This window comes from Aythya fuligula, chromosome 6, assembly GCF_009819795.1.
Source record: "Aythya fuligula isolate bAytFul2 chromosome 6, bAytFul2.pri, whole genome shotgun sequence".
NCBI lineage: Eukaryota > Metazoa > Chordata > Aves > Anseriformes > Anatidae > Aythya > Aythya fuligula.
The window spans coordinates 10727394-10745038 of NC_045564.1; the positions used below are offsets into that span (position 1 = coordinate 10727394).

Sequence of the window (17645 nt, forward strand, 5' to 3'; positions counted from 1 at the left end):
TGGCTGTAGTGAGATCTGCGATTTCAATTTTGACTGCAGTTTTTGGGATGCATCTTGTAAAGCTGGGAAAATCTGGAGTTCTCATTCTGCTCCTTCCACCCAGCAAACGGCGGTCCATCTTCTGAGAAGCCAAAAGAAAACATTTCTTCTGCCACTTAAAGGAAATCCTTTAAGTAGGCCTGTAGGGACGATTGCAGACAACCCTCCTGGTTGAGCAATCCAGCGTCAGTCCAGAAACCACCAATATTTCTTAGGGAGAAGCCCAGATTCTGCTGCATGGCTTTGTATCCAGCTGAGATATGGGGCTTACAAGCATCCATGCTGCTATATGCATTTGCTGACATTTATCCACACCTCTGCATGCAGATCTGCCCTCTCCCTTCCCAGAAAGGATCTTGACTTTGAGCATGAGGAAAGTCACCCCCAACCTTCAAAGACAGCAAACGCTCTGATCTTGCAAAAGCTTTCCCCAGGGCTATTTCCATCAGAAGTTAAGTTTTGCAGGATCCAGGTCTAAGTCTTTTAGGCCACGGAGTCAGCTACGTGCACCAGAAAAACAAGAGAAGGTCACTGACAAGAGGAAGCCATCTAGAAATAGCAAGAGAGCTCTGCGCGACGAATTCAGGTAGTAACAAGGCACAAAATGTTCAGTCTGTTTTTACCACTGCCTGTACCCAGCTGCAGTTCTCTAAGATGAATAGCCCTGTCATGTCAGAGCGCAGAGGCAGACACCTGGTATCTCCGGGCTTTTTAAGTTTCTCTTGAAAGCGATGCAAACCGCCAGGAATGGGCAACTCTGCAGAACAGAGCCACGGAGCTGAGCTAAGGGAGTCTGGCTGCAGTGGGGCAGGACGGGCAGAGAAAATGGGCTCAGCAGGGCATGGGGGTGTTAAATCCAGGCTTGCACTTCCAGAGTGCAACATGAGCAGCAGAACAGAGGGCGAGGGGCAGCAGCGAGGCAGGATAAGCCTCTTCTGCAGCCCCAGCTCCAAGGTGCTGCCTTCAGCATCCCCAGCTCAGGGGCATGGAAGGAGCCACCCGCACAGCTGCGAGGCGGACACAGATGACGCCAACAGTGTCAGCAGGTTCCTAACACGCAGATTTTTTCCCGTTAAGAAAGCAAGAAGCAATGCAGTTCAGAGAGGCCACCAAGAAGGGACTCTGGGCGCTATATTCCCGTCCTGAAAGCAGCCACGCTGAAAGCTAACGTGACCTGTGGCCAGGCAGCTCTCCTGCGAGCAAACCAACCACTGCAAGGGCAGGTGCCTCCAAAGGAGAGCAAAGAGCAGTTTCTTACTCTAGCATCAACACGACTCGCACAGAAGCAGTCTTCCATTTTATTTCCGTGTTATTCACAGCACTGCAAAATCTGCCCAGAAGATTCCCTGCAAGACCTCAAACAAAAATAAGGAACGGCCGGAGTTTCATCCCATGTCTCTGAAAAATGAGCTTAGGTACTAACAGCTTAGATGCGTTACCTCCCCTCAATCAGCCCGAAAGCTGTGCTGATGAAAAACATGTCAATTGCAAACAGCAAAAACAAAACCATCTCCTCATGCTTTATCTGAATGTTGCTATATATAAAGCCAATGTCTGAAAACATTCCACATATTTTTATTTACTGGCATAAAGCCACTAAGCAGCACAAGCATACTGTTTAACGTAGGAATTTTTTCTCTGGTAACAAAAAGAAAACAACTTCAGCATCACTCCTCGACGAGCTCTGCTACAGAGCTCCCTCCTCTGCGTGATGCTGCTGCTGCTCACACGCGACCCATGCCTCCCCTGACCATCCTATGGACACTGCACAAGCAGCATGGCACTCTGCTACTGATGCACACGAATATTCTTCTCTCAGCCCAATGGAAAAAAAAAAAGAGGAATAGCATTTCGTGACAGAATTAGCATCTTTGCATGCCTCTGGGTTAAGATTTCAGGCCCGCAAGGAGCTGCGAGGCTTAGCTGCTCTCCTGTTGCTGTCCCACCGCCACCAGGACACCTCTGGTGTCTGCTGTCATGTGTTAATGCTGACGTGCGTCAGCATCCTGAATAAGTTTCCGGCTTCAGCTATAAAACAGCCAGAGCTCCTATGAGCCCTGCTCCGAACTCGGGCAGCGCAGAGGCAGTGGGATTAACCGCATTACCCACCGGGCACGTCGCTGCTCCGCTGAGCTCACGGCGCCCGAGGTGCCTCTAGCGCTGCCAAAGCGCGTCTCCTGCCCCTCTTCAATCATCTCCCCTCCAGCCGTTGACCAGAAGGCAAATGGAAAAGCTTTTGGTAACTTCCAGCTGATCTTGGCCGGGAATCAGTGACTCACAAAGGAAAAAATTCACTGCCGATTCCTTCGCAATCAAAGGTCAAGCAGAGCTCACGCTGGAACCTGCAGAGAGGCTTTCCACGGTCTCACCGGCAACGGCCCGGGCGCCAGGCTCCTTATTCCATCCTTGTTTTTGTTTAGGAAGGCAGATTTGAAGGCTATAAATATTGTTGCACATCTGGCGAGGCACGCCTCAGTGGAAAATCTGTTTCACTGAAGGTAAGCGCCTGCGCTGGAGACGAGCACTTGTCTATCTGCAGCCAGCCCGCAGCAGCCTCCGGTACACAACAGCCCCGGCTTCCTCTCTCGCTCTGCTTTCAGATGTCAAGTCTCAGCAATTTGCAAAGCTGTGCTGTAGTTGTGAAAGACAGTTTTCTGTATTTCCATATGGTGTGAAGTCTTCATAAGGCTCAGCTTATTTTCCCTAAACATGTCAGAGTTTTCGCGTTGCTCCCCGCGCGCGATGATCCCGCTCCCTCGGCGTGCCGAGCTCTAACCACGTCCAGTCGGCTTCCCTTCCACAAATACCACTTCGCTCCCAGCCTGCTTCTCCAGATTGCACCATCTTCCAGGATTTGCCACCTTCACAGGGAGACCGTTTCTTCCAAAAACGAAATTTCTGCTCAGATGCAAGCAGCTGATGGTTTTCTGTGAGAGCAAGGACCAACGGGGGGACAAGGGACGGGACAGCACGCGCAGCCAGAAGGACGGCGACCACCTGCCTGCTCCCCATGCACTGGATCAGATGGTTAAAACTGGACTGCTGGAATAAACCCAAGGGCTGGAAAATACCAAAACTTCAGATTTCAATAGGAAAAAGTTATCTACCGGAACAGAAAAACAGAAAGACATGCCAGCATATTTTTTTTTCAAGCCAAATTTCATTTACTTAAAAAAGAACCTAAAATGTTTCTTATAGCACTGCTTTGTTTGGGGAGGGGTGGGAGGGAGAGAGATTCCCCCACCCCCTCAGCCCCCATCTGAGTCAGAACGGTTTCTCTGTTCACACCAGCAGCATGGTAAAAATAGAAAGAAAAACACAAAACGTGATTACTGTTGTACTAGCTAAGGGTTTAACACTTAAAACCAGAAAGTGCTTTAACATCTTCACAGCGCTGTGTGCTGTAAGTTCGCCCTGCCAGCTGTACTTCTCTCTGTCCCAAACCCAGAATCTTCCTCCTTTGGGTACAAGAGCTGCTTCAGAAATGCATCAAAACCCTTTTTACCTTCACCCATACCCCGTATGTGTGTGCCCAGCCACTGAATTCCTGTCAACCGAACTGATCAACGTCCGTAAGAGGAAGAATGCAAAGGTAATGAAACACAAACGCCCTGCCGAAACAGAGATCCAATGCCGTATTTCCTCTGGCGGCTCTCCTGCGATATCCACAATATCCTTACTGTCTAGGGACCTAGCAAAAGGTTTGAGGAACAGGCATGAGACAGGGTAAAGTGCAGAAATTACTGCTCAAGGACAGAAACTGATGAACAAACAAATGCTTTGCACTTCTTGATTAAAATGCTGGATGCTAGGCAGTAATGAGGAAAGCCAAATTAATTGATTCTAGATAGTGTTGCCTAGGTATGCAAAATAGGAAGATGCAGAAACTCTCCCCCCTTTGCAGAAATAGTTTACAAAGCAATTTTAGAATTTAATAATAGGAGTAACAAAGCTCCTGGTCATTTCCAAGGAGTCCTTGGAAATGCTAGGGAGAAAGTAAAAAACTGCCATTTTGTTTGGTCAGTAAGTTTAGAACTTCATGGAAAATTTTTGGTTTGTTTCATTCGATTTTGAGGTTGTTCTGACATGGACAATTCTGACAGAGCTGCAGCAGTTTTTCATAAAGCATGCAAGTTTGCAAGATGCACAATCACACCTTGCAATAGCTGATGGTTTGCTTTCCTGAATCAAAAAAAAACAAAAAAAAGCAATGTCAGGCAAGACGTTGAAAACATTTGAGAACTAGAACTGCAGTGAGGTGCTGCAGTAAGGCACACTGCAAGCTCACTCCAGCCAAACTTACCCTGGTCAGCAGCTGCTATGTGTAATCTGAAAAGAAATCTGGGCAAGTTTGGGTTCTCAGGCCTTTCCTCACCCAAAGACTTTGTAGATACCTGAAGAGGAAACTTGGGAATATAATTTTGTACAAGGTGATGGACACCTTAATTACAATCATAACACATTCATTTATACGTATTACAACTCTCAGGCTATGAAACAACATTTTCAGTTGAAGAATCTCAGGACTGTAACGTTCAATAAACTATTCCTGCACCTTGAACAGTTAGCTTTAAGGACAAGAGACTAAAAAAATTCTTCACCTCATCAGTGACACCGTAAGCAATCATCTACCAGATCCTGAGCATCACGAATCTGCCGTTTCCCTCTCAGAGCTAATCCAAAGATTCAGTGTGAGTAACCAGGAAAGATCATAAGCTGCAGCCCCGTCTCGTGTCTCTGTTAAAAATACCGTGGTCCAGAACTGCTCTGCAACAATCCCTTAGACCTGCAGTCTTCATCTGTACTAGCATTTAGGTCTTATTGACATTTCCTGGGATTCGTTTGTAGTTTCCTTTGAAAACAAATGGAAAAGTAACTCCATTTATCTAACATTTTCTTCAAAATGTTGCTCACCCACAGCAACTTGAACGTATCACACCAACTTTCTCCAGCACTATTCTGCCTGAGCAGGAACCCACCCATCTCCTGCAGCTCTCAGCAGCTGCCTGCCTACCCCTCAGCAGCCTTTCCTGCATGCTCCTGCTCCTCCGCACACCAGAGACCAGCCCGGCCGCAGTAGATCTGCTTGGGACACAGATTTGAGTGCTGTGCACTCCCAGTCTACAGCACTAAAAGTAAAGATGAGGACAGAAGCAGCGGGAAGGTCCTTCTTGACCCAGGGTGCAGGGACACGCGCCGCACATCCCAATGAGCTGATTTTTCAAAATTCATATGAATTCCCCCAAAATGAGCTCTGCAGCTTCATTCAGGACCACTTCTATACTGAATTTCACATCTCAACCCCTAATGCTCCACTCACGTGGGATCGGATTTTTATTTATTTGCTTTAATATTCTCTCCCCTTCTCCCCTCCCACCCCATTTTTCATGAGCCATAAAGCAGCTGAACAGCTCTGAGTTCAGAGTCCAAATATGAGGTTATAAATTTTAGCTCTCTGGACAAAGTAACAGCCTCACTGCACCTACAGTTGCTGCACTGAGTGCAGTTCCCCATTTATGAAAGTCAGTGGCCAAGGAGCTGGCAAATCTAGCAGTCAGCCAAATGCAGGCTGACTTACGAACACAAACACAGGAAGTAAAGTTTTCACAAAAAAAAAACACATCGTAATTACACAGTGGCATGGTCTGGAGTTTATTTTATTTGTGATATATCATGGGATTGTTGAAATAACGGGCCATTTTAAAGAAAATCTGGGTTAAAATGACACGCTCACTATTGCAGATCACCTTTCAGGTCATCATCCTTTTCTGTACAGGATTACTTCATTCCTATTTTAAGTTTTTCATCCAGCCAGTCTTACACATCAGAGGAACAACTTCATTACCTAATGATCTAGATATACCATGCTATCTGGCTGCTCAAGATCAGATCTTGATTTGCTTCTAATGCAGACTTTACCAGAATCAGTCATAACTTCAATGTAAGAGAGCCACAATGTTCCTGTCATCAGTACTTTGAGGTTGTCTGTTAAATACAATGGTCCTGTCTTATTTTCAAAAACAAGTATCTAAAGAAATGTGAAATTGTAATTAAATATTAGAAATCTGTCATAGAGATTTCATATATTTACCTCCTAAACGTGCTGTGTGAACCACAAATGCAGTGAACTGACCTTGTGTTACTTGGGCACGAATGCACGTGTCCAGGCACGTGTGAAGAGATACACATCTACAAATATATATGCACATACACACACACCTTCCCACCCCTCTATCCTAAAGAGAGCAGGCTAGAGGACCCACACAGGACACAGGCATTTGCTGTTAATCAGTCTTCAAACGGCATCTATTCTTGCACACCCAGGCTAATAACTCTGTTTGAGAAGTCTGTAAATAATACAACATTAACTTTTAATCCTATCTTCCCCGCTCCGGCATATATTTTGTATTAAAAATGGAAGTTATATAAGGTTGAATTGAGGTTGCTTTTTAATATTACATTAACACTATTTACCATGTGCCGTGCTAATCCCCCTTTGAAAAGAGAGCATATTAGCAATTCTGAAAGCTTACGTTACCATAGCAATAGTCTATCACTGTGAAATATTTATATAATGTCTAACATTTTCACTATGCAACAGCCATCTTCCGAACTGCACTTCCTACTTATCCTCCCGTGTGCTAGGTTTCCTCCTGGCCCCGGCCAGCAGCTAACCTACACGCGGAGCTGGGAGCGCCTCGGGGTGTGCAGACCCTCCTGCGCCCTTCGTGTCTGGTTTTCGTGTTCCTGCAGAGACATCGAGCTCCCAACACCACCAGCGTATGTCCCCTGAGCAGCTTATATGTCATTCTAGTCCCAAATATGTGATATTAGCAACGGATGGCCTAAAAGCCCTCCTGGGGGAGTTAAATTCTACTGTCATCAGGCTATATAAGTTTTCCAAACCCAGATGTAGGTCTGCCAAGCCAGCTGTTGGCAGTGGGGCAGACGATTTCCACAGACGGGTGGACAAAGCTTAACGTGGCACTGGCTTACCTTGCTTCCTCTCCTCCACGCCAGCCCCCTTTAAATCTTGATGCTCCCATCCCTTTAGTAAAGATCATTTGCTGACCAGGTTTCTGAGCCCCAAACCCAATCCACCTGTGCGTCCCCTCCCGCGGCAGGGCTGCCCATCACTTACTTTGATGTGCTCGTGCAGCTGGGCCTCGTGCTGCCGGGAGAGCTGCTCGTGCTGCCGCTGGAATTCGGCGATGAGGATCTGCCGCTGGATCTGCTGCTTCTGCTTGAGCGCCAGGAGCTCCTGCTGGAGCTGCTGCTCGCGGAGGGTCGGCTCCGTCACGGGCATGGAGAACTGGTGGTCCAAGCGCAGGTCCATCGGGACTGAGGTCGGTGCAACTTGCAAGGGCAGTGCTGTGGTCACATCAACTGCAAAGGGAAAACACAACGGGGATTTACTTTTTATTCTGTTCCCGAAGGTCTTTGCTGGACGCGCTGGATTGAGCTAAGAATAGCACTTGTTAAACTCACACCCTGCTTTTTAAACAGCTAAAAGCACCAAGCAGTCAAAGTTCAAGCAGCTTTCCTCCAACCACCATCTCCTATAAATATGTGCATTGTTGAAAGGCAAAGGACTTCAATGAATCGCACGTGACCCTTCTTGATGTCACTCCAAGCCTGTGTATTCAAAACACACATCTCCATTCCTCTCTTCTAGCATCACTTGAAACAAGAAGGATAAATACTAATCTGAGCCTTCACGGCGAAGATCAATCTTGTCTAACAACTGGTAGGATCCAAAGGTCAGGACTGTCATGGTTTTGTGCTTAAAAAGAAAAAAAATACACAAAAAAACACTACATGCTGTATTCTTTATTTATCCTTCTAAGACCAGGTTGGATGAGGCCCTGGGCAACCTGGTCTAGCCGGCAGCATCCCTGCCAACAGCACGGGGTGGAACTGGGTGACCTGAAAGGTCCCTTCCAGCCCAAGCTGTTCTATGATTCTTTACAGGAATTTCAGGAAAAATTTGTTCCAGACCCACCTGGAACATAAGACATCTGCTGAGGGAAGGAAAAAGGAAAACCGCCACCGTGACTGTCCGCGCAGTGAAAATCCGTTCTTTGCTTACACAAACAGCATCTCCCTGAAGACAAGGAGCTTGTCATAACTTCAGCAGGGACCGACATCTATGAAAAATAACTTTGCAATAACTGAACTCGGCTTGATCCTGCTGAAAAACATTACTGTCATCCCATGAATGACTGCACGTTTCTAACTCCACCTGAAGGACAGTTCTAGGTTTCATCTCAGCTCTGTACTTTTGCCATGTTTCACACCTTGCTTTGCAGGGCAATCGCTTAAAGACTCTTCTGACACCTCTAAATGAACATCACGTGTTAAAAAACAAAGATGCTGACTCTTCAAAAACATTAAGCTTCAAGACAAATGGAAAATAAAGTGCATATGTTTGTGGGTTTTTTTTGGTTGGTTTGTATTATTTTGCTTGGGGCTCAGTGAAATGTGTTCTTTGGGGTCACCTGGAGCGATCTGCAAATGGTCCAAAGTCAAGGAGGATGCGGTGCTGCAGGTGGCACGGGGCAGCGGGCACAGAAGCCACCACGTTACCGTCACCCCGCCGCACTGGTGGCATGCCACAAACGCCCACACGCAGCCTTACCAGCTCAGCCCATTAGTGTGATAAACCCTACTCCGACTCTAAAAGAAAGGGTTTTAATCGGGTTTTCCCCCCGGTGCTATCAATATGTTTACTTTTGCCAGTAATTGAGAAAGGCGTAAAAAGCTGATGCTGGGAAAAGCTGCGGCTAAACTGAGAGGCAGGCAGCAAAAATAAAAGCGGAGTAATTCTGAGCGATCTGGGGTGCCTGGGAAGGTGGCAAAACCCATGGCCCCAAAGCCAAGGGCATGGCCACAACGTAGGGATGGGGACCTTGGCCATGTCCACCGGGAAGGAACTATCGTGTCCTGCTCACCTCCTGCCTTTTTACCGAAGACAAGTGGGTATTTAAGAAGTGCAGCACTGCTGAAGCTGAAGGGGTGGAAATTCACGTACCAAGGGATGAATGTAGAAATTCTGCTCAGTCTCCACAAAATGGGTTTCATGGAGAACACCACTGCTTCTTCAACAGCAGAATAATAGAGTTTGGAATAGGAAACAGAAAGCACAGCAAAAAAAAAAATCATTGCTTTTATTAGAGAATACAGCTGGGGGGGGGGGGTTTAGGGACACAAAATTATCTGAATCAAACTCCTAACACTCGTAGCCACACGTACCGTGTCCTCCTGCCCAGCCCAGTGCCCTGCCAGCTCCCAGCCCGCCACTTCAGCTGCCTCCCAGCACCTTCACCACCCAACGCTGAACCAAACAGCCAAATTCGAGCAGCCAAATTCAGCTTCAGAGGCCAAATTCAGCTCCAGAGGCTGGGTCACGGGCACACGGGGTGTGTGCAGAAAGCTCCCCAGGCTCCCGCACTGTGCCTCGGGAACGGAGCTGGGCTTGTGCAGGGGAGGAGGAGGAGGAGACTTTTCTTGGATGGAAGTATTTGCTGCAAAAGGTCAGATTGCTGCAAGTGTCGCTATTATTCAACCCACGGGTTCTCCCCTCCGCTTCCCCATTGTTTTCCTTCCTGTGTCCTTGTCCCCGGGGGCTCTCCCCCGCACTGCAGCCTGGTGCACCGAACACCCCTGCCCGCAGAAACCCCCCAAATGGGGAGCTCCCAACTCCTCCTTGGAAACTGGGATCAGATTTGGTTTGTGAAGTCCTCCAGAGTAATGGAGGAGTGTTTTGGGTTTGGAATGTCTGGGCACGAGCTGCGACCTGAGAAAACACCTGGCTGTCCCCTGCTCCGTGTGAAACGGGCTGTGGCCTGGGAAAGTACCAGAGGAAAGTTCCCATGCCACCCAAAGTCCCGTCCCCACGCTGGATCTAGGTGGAAAAATGCACGAAATAACAGGTATTCGCAAGTATTTGCACAGAACCAAATAAAATAAAAAGCCAAACAAGCCATTTAGCCTTCAAAAATGTGATGCTCTGTGGCTATCCAAAATCCAGTTTAACCACCTGCATCTAAACATTATGGAAATCGCACCCCGAGTCTTACAGCATGAACACGGTCCTGAGCCACCTCGCCAGCCGGGAGCAGGGCTGTTGGCCACCCCAGAAGTCCCCTGAGAATAATTTAATGCAACTTCACAGTCCCCAGAGCCGGAGGAGAGCTCGAAACAGTTAACCCGAGAGGATCATAAGCCATGAGTCAGTACAGCAAACAACGCGGTGGTCTTTGTGAATCACCAGCTTTTTACACGCCTGGGCTGCTGCAGGAAGATTGCTGAGCACCTGGCACTGACGTCTCCTCTCTTTACAACCACGGACTAAAGAGCTACCAGCACAAAGGTGGCAGCCGCTCGCTCGGGCTTCCCAGTTTGCCGGGTAAATGTGGTTATCTTCGCTGTACAAGGCTGAACCTGTCAGCCTTACTTAGCCTGAACGCAGTTTTCCTTGAAATGTGCACGCGTTTTCCTACAGACACCTTTGAGCCAAGTACCATATTTCCTAAAGCAGAAAATAAAAGGTTTTTACCCAATTTCAGCCAGAAGGAACACGTTACTGCAGCCCTGCAGGAGCGGGATGGGAACCGGGAGCTCGAGTTGTGCCCTGTGATAAATTACTCCCGTTTTACCCTGTAACAAGAGCCGTGACTTTCGCGGCGCTGGAGAAGAAAGCCAGCTAATATTCCTGAGAAAACTCGACGAACCTCACGTTTCCTGTGCCGAGTTACGGGCAGCAGAGCGACTAATCCCCCCGAAAAGCCCGGCGCTGCGGCACAGCGCGCCAGCTGCGGGGACCGAGCCACAATTCCCATTCATTGTCTGCGCGCGGGGTGCGTCATCCCTGCCTCGTACTATTTCGGTCTCAAAAAACTCTTCGAAATGCCATGAGTTCCCAACAGAAGCAGTGAGTGCTGCTGACCTACAGGGCCCTCCCGAAAACAATAAAACCTTCTCTACTTAATGAACACATCATCAAAACAAAAAAGCCTGTATTCTTATGAATATTTTATGGTAGACTAGAAAATTGCTTTTATAGGTTCTGCCTTGAGAACATATTAATACAATCAGATTCATGACGTTAGCAAAAGCACAAAGACTATATTCAGAGTTTTAATGAGAAATGCCAAACCCATGAATTAGAAGACAAGATCTCAATTATGAATAATAAACTATCGCATGCTCACCCGGCCCCTTCCATCACTGCAGGAACATAAGGAAAAAAAAAAAAACAGGAGGAATTATTACTATTTCTTTTAACCTAGGCACGTAGGAATTTTTTTCACGGTTCAGTTCCCATTATTTTTACACTAAGTTGGAAACAGTCTGATGGTTTTCCCTCCCCAGATAAATAAAACATGGCCATGCATCAAAGACTGCCTGCATGCTGTACGTTAATTAAGACCTCAAGCATTCTGGCCCTCATTGATCGTAGGCACGTAGTGGCCTCATGGCTGAGATTGTAAATTTGACATCTCGCAGCTTGTCCATAACATCACCCAGTGGAAGTCATCTATCGGCTAAATATACTTGCTGGAATGAACTGATGATCTCCAACATCACATAATGCAAGGGCGCGTTCCCTACAAAAAGTGTTTGGCATTAAAATCATCCCACATCGAGGCTGCAGATAAATACGTTACCGGAGAGCCATACGTGGTACTGCCCTGTAACAAAACAAAAAACAAAAAACTTCTCTGCAAGTACTGAGAATTTTGGAAGGGATTAGAAGAAGGTGACGCTACTTAAATATGCACTTGTGTTATTTAAATAAGGCTAACAGTAATAGCTGTATTTTCTCCCCCTTCTCCGACACAGCATTTTCATGAAAGTCCTTAAAAGACCGAAAAATAGAAGGATTCAGTCCCGAAAGCACACTGAAACGTACAAGATTTCGGTATGACGGGGACACGGGACCTTTGAAAACAGATTTCAATTCAAGTCTCCTGTCGGCAGAACCTCTACTTCAGCTGAACTTGAAAACCATTTCCCAAACAAGTTCTTTAAAAACCCAACAGGGGAGGCTTTCCTCGTTCAAGTCCAACAGCGCAGTGCCCCGCACACACCACCTCCTGCTGGGGGGCCGAGCTGGCACCCCGACCCCAGCCCCCAGGGGGAAGGCAGGCAGCACCCCCGTCCCATCCCGGCAGCAGACAAACTTTGGACATACCACCACGTGCCCCAAAATGCCAGCGTTTCAGCTCCAACAGGCACAGGGTGCCTGTGCCTGAGCGTCCCCGGGCAGCGCTGTCCAGAAAGCATCGACTCAGCTTCTCCCCCCGTCTCCCATCCTCCCCGCACTTGGGCTTTATTTCCAACTAATGAGTTTGCTTTCTAATTACTGCCGTGCCGGCGCTGCCCTCCAGCCAGATTCTGCCAATAGCAGAACAGCGAAATAAAAAAAAAAAAAAAAAAAAAGAGAGAGAGGAAGGAAAGAAAAAAAAGCAAAAAGCAAAACCGAGAGACCACGCTCTGCATCCGCAGCCTGCCGCTCGCTGCCATCCCAGCACCAACCCTCGGGATCCGAGCAGGGCTTGATCGTGGTGCACTGAGCAGCAGCAGCTCCTCCTGATGCTGCCGGGAGAGCGGACACGTGCAGGGACCTCCCCCTGAGCCTTATTTTCGGCCGCTTTCATCGCTGGGCAGGAGCGAAAATAGCGCGCGTCGAGGCGGCTCGTCCCGCCCGCCCGATTTCCTGGGGGCTGCCCTGCTGCACGGGGGGCTGCCGGCTCCGCCAAGCCTTCCAGCGTGGCTCCTCGTTGACAAAATGACTTGTGGGTGGCAGGAGCGTGTCACTTACAGCACGCACGCCGCGCAGCAGGGAGGCTTCAGCGCCGTGCTCAGTGGTTCCTCGAGGCGCCGCCGCGTTCCCTCGCCTCGACGTGGAGCCACCGCGCGCGGCCGCGTCCCCAGGCACGCCGGGCTCCGCTTCCCAAAATGTCACAGCTCGCCCAAACGCGAGGAGACGGTGAGATCAGAGCTATTAATAGAAACGAGCTACTGCAGTATCTGACTGCAGCGCCGGGATAAAAGCAGCGTGTTTGTGTGTAAACCGTAACGGAGCGGCCGGGGAACGCGGCGCAGCGCCCTCAGAGCGCCTGGGAGAGACGCAGCGGGTTTTAACCTGCAAGACACTCTTCCCAATGGGCTGCCCCAAAGATCGGTGGCATTTCCCCAGAAATTAATAGCTGAGGGAGATAAACAACAGCTCGATGGGTTGCTGTACCCACTGAGTCTGCTCTCTAGGCACTTGCCCAGCCAGAAGCCACCCGGTGGTGGGAACATGGGGCTCGGCAGGTGGCACACGTTGTCGGACACCCACCTCTGTGACACGACTCCCCTCCACGGGGCCAGGCCAGCAATCTGTCCGAGCAGCTCTGTGAGAACAAGAAAGCTGCCCGCCGGGTCACCGGACCTGGCCCGGGACACTGGGGATATCTACCAGATGATACCTGGTAGCAGGAAGGCTTTCCGAATCTGGAAAGCACGGAGCATGTGATTGCATCGAGTGTGTTAAAACAAAGAAGGTTTTGCCCCCCCTGTAAAAAAAAAAAAAAACAAACAAAAAGCCACCCCCCTCGGCCACGTGTAGGAAGGGCAGCTCCTTGCAGGCTGCATCGGGGACGGAGCCATCCCTGAAAAGCAGGCGGCTCGGTACGCCAGCGCTGCCATTATTTTCGCAGGGCTGCGTGGGTGAATGCAAATGCAGCCCCGATCCTTCCCTCGGCGCACCAGCTACGAGTAAACAGCAGCTGAGATTTCCTACGAGCACCACACATGCTGCAGTTCAGCAAGGGCTGGAGTCATTCCCCGCGCTGAGAACATTTCACGCGGCATGAATGGGAGCCGAAATTAATCATCCCATCAGCCATTGAAACACATCGCGAGGCACCGCACCGTAGGCAACAGATGGAGTTTTAAATGTCACTCACTCATTCATCGCACAGAAACTTTCTCCTGATTACTACCGAGACCTGGAGACACGAGCAGGGCACGCCGATCCTGGATTTCCAGGACCAACTTGGCTGATCCCGATCCCTCCGCCCGCAGACGTGGCACTGACACGTGGCAGAAGCCCGAGGGAGGTCTGCGTGCACGTTTTATTCACGACGGTAAGGAAACTAAAACTTGAAGGCCAGTCCATTTATCCTGCCCTCTCCATCTTAAACAGTACAAAATGTCTCTTTACTTGGAGAAGAAAAATCATTACATTACATGGACAACAGACAGAAAATGATGCTTTGTAGCATTTTCCAGCTTGCAGCCTCAGAGTTTGGGAAAATGCAGAGTGTCACAGCCAAATACCAGATCTCACGGACCAGATGCGTTCCTGAGGGCTCTGTCTAAAGGACCTCAGAGGACTCCACGACTCCTGTTGGGAGGCTGCAGCACCCCGACCTCCTGAGCCCCTTCGGCACTACATCCTCCTGCAGCAGGAAAGCCAAGCACTCCAAAAATGAAACAGAGCACCACAGAGTGCACAAAACAGTAAGTCCTGAATGAGCATCTGAGGAGTTCACGTCCCAGTGTCTGCAGGAAGGCCAAGAATCAAACCTGGATGGCACAGACGTCTTCCAGAGACGTGCCTGTGCAGGACAGAGGCGCCCCGAGGGAGATGCTCAACTTTCGCTGCCTCCTTTTCAGTCGTTATCTCACTCCATCTTGCTGCTGCAGTCAACAACATCTCTACCAAACGAGCACTGGTATCATCTCCAGTGCTTGTACTGAAATCAAAGATAGTGGGATCACGAGTAAGCTTGGCATGTTCCTCACTTCAGACTTCATACAGCTGCGGCAAACCTTTCCTCGCATGTTTTCCTCATGCCTTCCTTTCATCCTGGGGGGTAGCCAGCTGAAACCCACTTGAGTTTCCATGGGAAAAGTGTCTAACCAACTACATAGTAATTAAAAACAGAATACAGAAATACCAAAAAAAAAATAAAAAAAAAATCCCATACACCCCTTCTTAAAAGACGTTCTTGGGAATGTAATTTTACCTGCCTCCTCGCTGCAAGCATTATCCAGCAATCGAAGCTCTTTGATCCATCTGTCTAGTTGCTGGTACAAGGAACTCCGCACTTTACCAGATACCCAGCACAAAAAGGGAGGTTAAAGGAAGATCTGATATACTTCTGAAGAAACAAACCCACACAGATTTCTCATATGCTCTTGTCTCATCTCAGCCTGAACTTCCTTGAAGGGAAAACGACACTTCTGAAAGGAGAATTAGAGACCTGAGGAGACGGGGCAGGAGCCTGGAAAAAGGACTGAAGTCTCATCCTGAGGTTATATATATGGAAAACTCCTTGTGGGGAAAAAATCCACCCAGCTAGATATGTATGGGAGAGTTTGAGAGATACATGGCAAGGGTTTGCTAGACGCCTGGACCACTTCACAAGGCTCTAGAGCTGGCAAGGCTGCGACCACCGCATCGGTGTGAGCAGAAGGCAGCAGGCAAAGCAGCCATGGAGCAGCACAGCCGGGAGGACAAAATTACAGGAGGACAGCAGGCACCGCATCTCCTCCTTGCTCGGATGCGTCAAGGAAGAGGAGTAAAGACTGGTTCCCCCACGGTAGCACCCACCATGGTGTGGTCAGGCATTGGGAGGGGACGTGGGGCAGCGAGATGGGAACCGAGGGGAAGGTTCTCCTGAGCCAGGGTGGTGCCAGCTGGTAAACGGCCAGGCCACTGGAGAGAGTCGTGTGATAAAAGCAGTTACTGCTACAGGGAAACGCTGTCAGCTTCCTGAAGACACCGAGAGGAGCCGGGGAGATCAAAGTCACCTATCTGTTGCTGAGGAGGAATGCTGGTGCTCTGCCAAAACCACGCGGAGAGCACGCAGCCAGCTCCTTCTCCTGCGCCTGCAGCATCCCTGGGGATGAGAAGGGGGAATATTGTCACCAGCAGGGGCACAAGCAGCTGCACAGGAGCTGGGCATCACCAAAGGAAGGTGCTGGCAGCCGTGGGATTCTTCATGAAAACCAGGACTCCAATAAGCAGCTCGGGACCTGATGCACTCATTCATTCAGAAGTTAAGCTGTGGTATGTAAACTCCCTCAGATCAAAAGGAAAGGTAAAAGAAAATTCTTTGGAATTGCCTTTCCCGTTACACATGCTGGAGTTTACCAAAAAAGACATATTCTGACTGTTTGAAGCAGCCAGTGAATGAATGGTGATTATTAATAGGCTAGGCAGCTCGTTTCTGTCACCAATCAAGCGGCTCCCAGCTGTACAACAAGCCCCAAAACGTGCGATGCGATGTCCTCAGCCACAGAAAAGGAGCAAAAATAGCAGCTGAATCGCAAGCTGAGCGAGGGAGAGAGCTCAGCAGCTCTCACAAAATCCCAGGGATTGCTCTGAGGCTGCAGTGCTTTCCGCAGCCTGTTCGAAACCAGGATCCTGGCCCAAGGTGTTCGTTCAGCCAGGCAAGTGCCCGCAGCCTTCCTCTCATGGGGCTTCTGCTTTCCAGTCACCCAACGCCAGGTACGTCAGCCCAGGACGTCACTTCTCATCCATCCCAAATGGCCAAGGTGTGCAGAACAAAATAGGCCATTTTAAGAGAAGCTCAAAAATAAATAGCTTTCTAGAGAAATTCTGACAACCTCAAAATCCTCCGATTCCATGACAGTACAGAAAAATTACGTTACGGCACTTCCTCATTTCCACAAAACCATGTCTTTCACTTCCTTAAAGCAAATACTATGAAACACTCGAGTTAGGACTTCTATTAAAAACTTTTTTTTTTTTTTTTTTTTTTTAAAGATGCACCAGATAAAGTGAACAAATATAAACGTAGCAGGCTGACGAAGTACTGAGAATAATTACAAAACCCTTTTGTTAAGGAAACCCATCTGAATCAGCGCGGACTAAGAGGAACAATCAGCCTTTCAGTTGCTGGTACCCAAATCCTGAAAGAGGATGGCAGATTTTTCTTGTGCCCCCAATCCTAGGAGTACTCCAGGCATGACAAGTTCTCCAACGTCACAGCGACAATCCGCACTCAAAGCAAGCTTTTTCTTGGCATTTATGCACAGCCTTCAAGCCACTGACATCAGCACGGCCTTTTAAAGAGGGGACAACAATTCAGCACTCATCCTGCTGAAAATATCCCAGTCTGTGAAGACCAGAACATTACCTCCTTTATCTGGTTTGCAGGGGCACTTCTTCCCATACACGTCGAGAGCCAGAGAGATATAGGATGAGTTTTAACACAAAATATCCACAACACCACAACAGTTAAGATCCAGATTTAGTTATAATTGTACGGAGTCTCACAAAGAATACATTTTTATTATTATTTTTAATTTTAAACTTTCCTTCTTAAGGAGAAAATAGTGCAACATGAATCTTCATTATAAACTTCATTATAAAGGAACGCATTCTTTTAGAGGGACAACTGAATTTTGTTGCTTTGAGCTTCTAGAATTAAAGTTCTGGATATTTTATTGAAGTGTGTGAGTCAGTTGGCTGGCAGCAGTATCTGTTCAGCAGCTCCCCAAACTACTTGAGCAGTAGCAGCATCTCAGAGGACAATAAGAAGACTGCCATCACCGCCTGCCCATCCCATACAAGCAACTAA

The 17645-nt window shown here is 48.5% G+C and overlaps 1 protein-coding gene across 1 annotated transcript in view; it reads right to left on the reverse strand.

Moving 5' to 3' along the window:
* The window catches only part of LOC116490575 (histone deacetylase 4), a 207768-nt gene that overhangs the window by 107243 nt on the left and 82880 nt on the right, over positions 1-17645 (reverse strand). Inside the window, exon 3 of the mRNA XM_032189907.1 lies at positions 7181-7425. Within this exon, the coding sequence (XP_032045798.1) occupies positions 7181-7425 (245 nt within the window). The remainder of the gene's footprint in view (positions 1-7180; positions 7426-17645) is intronic.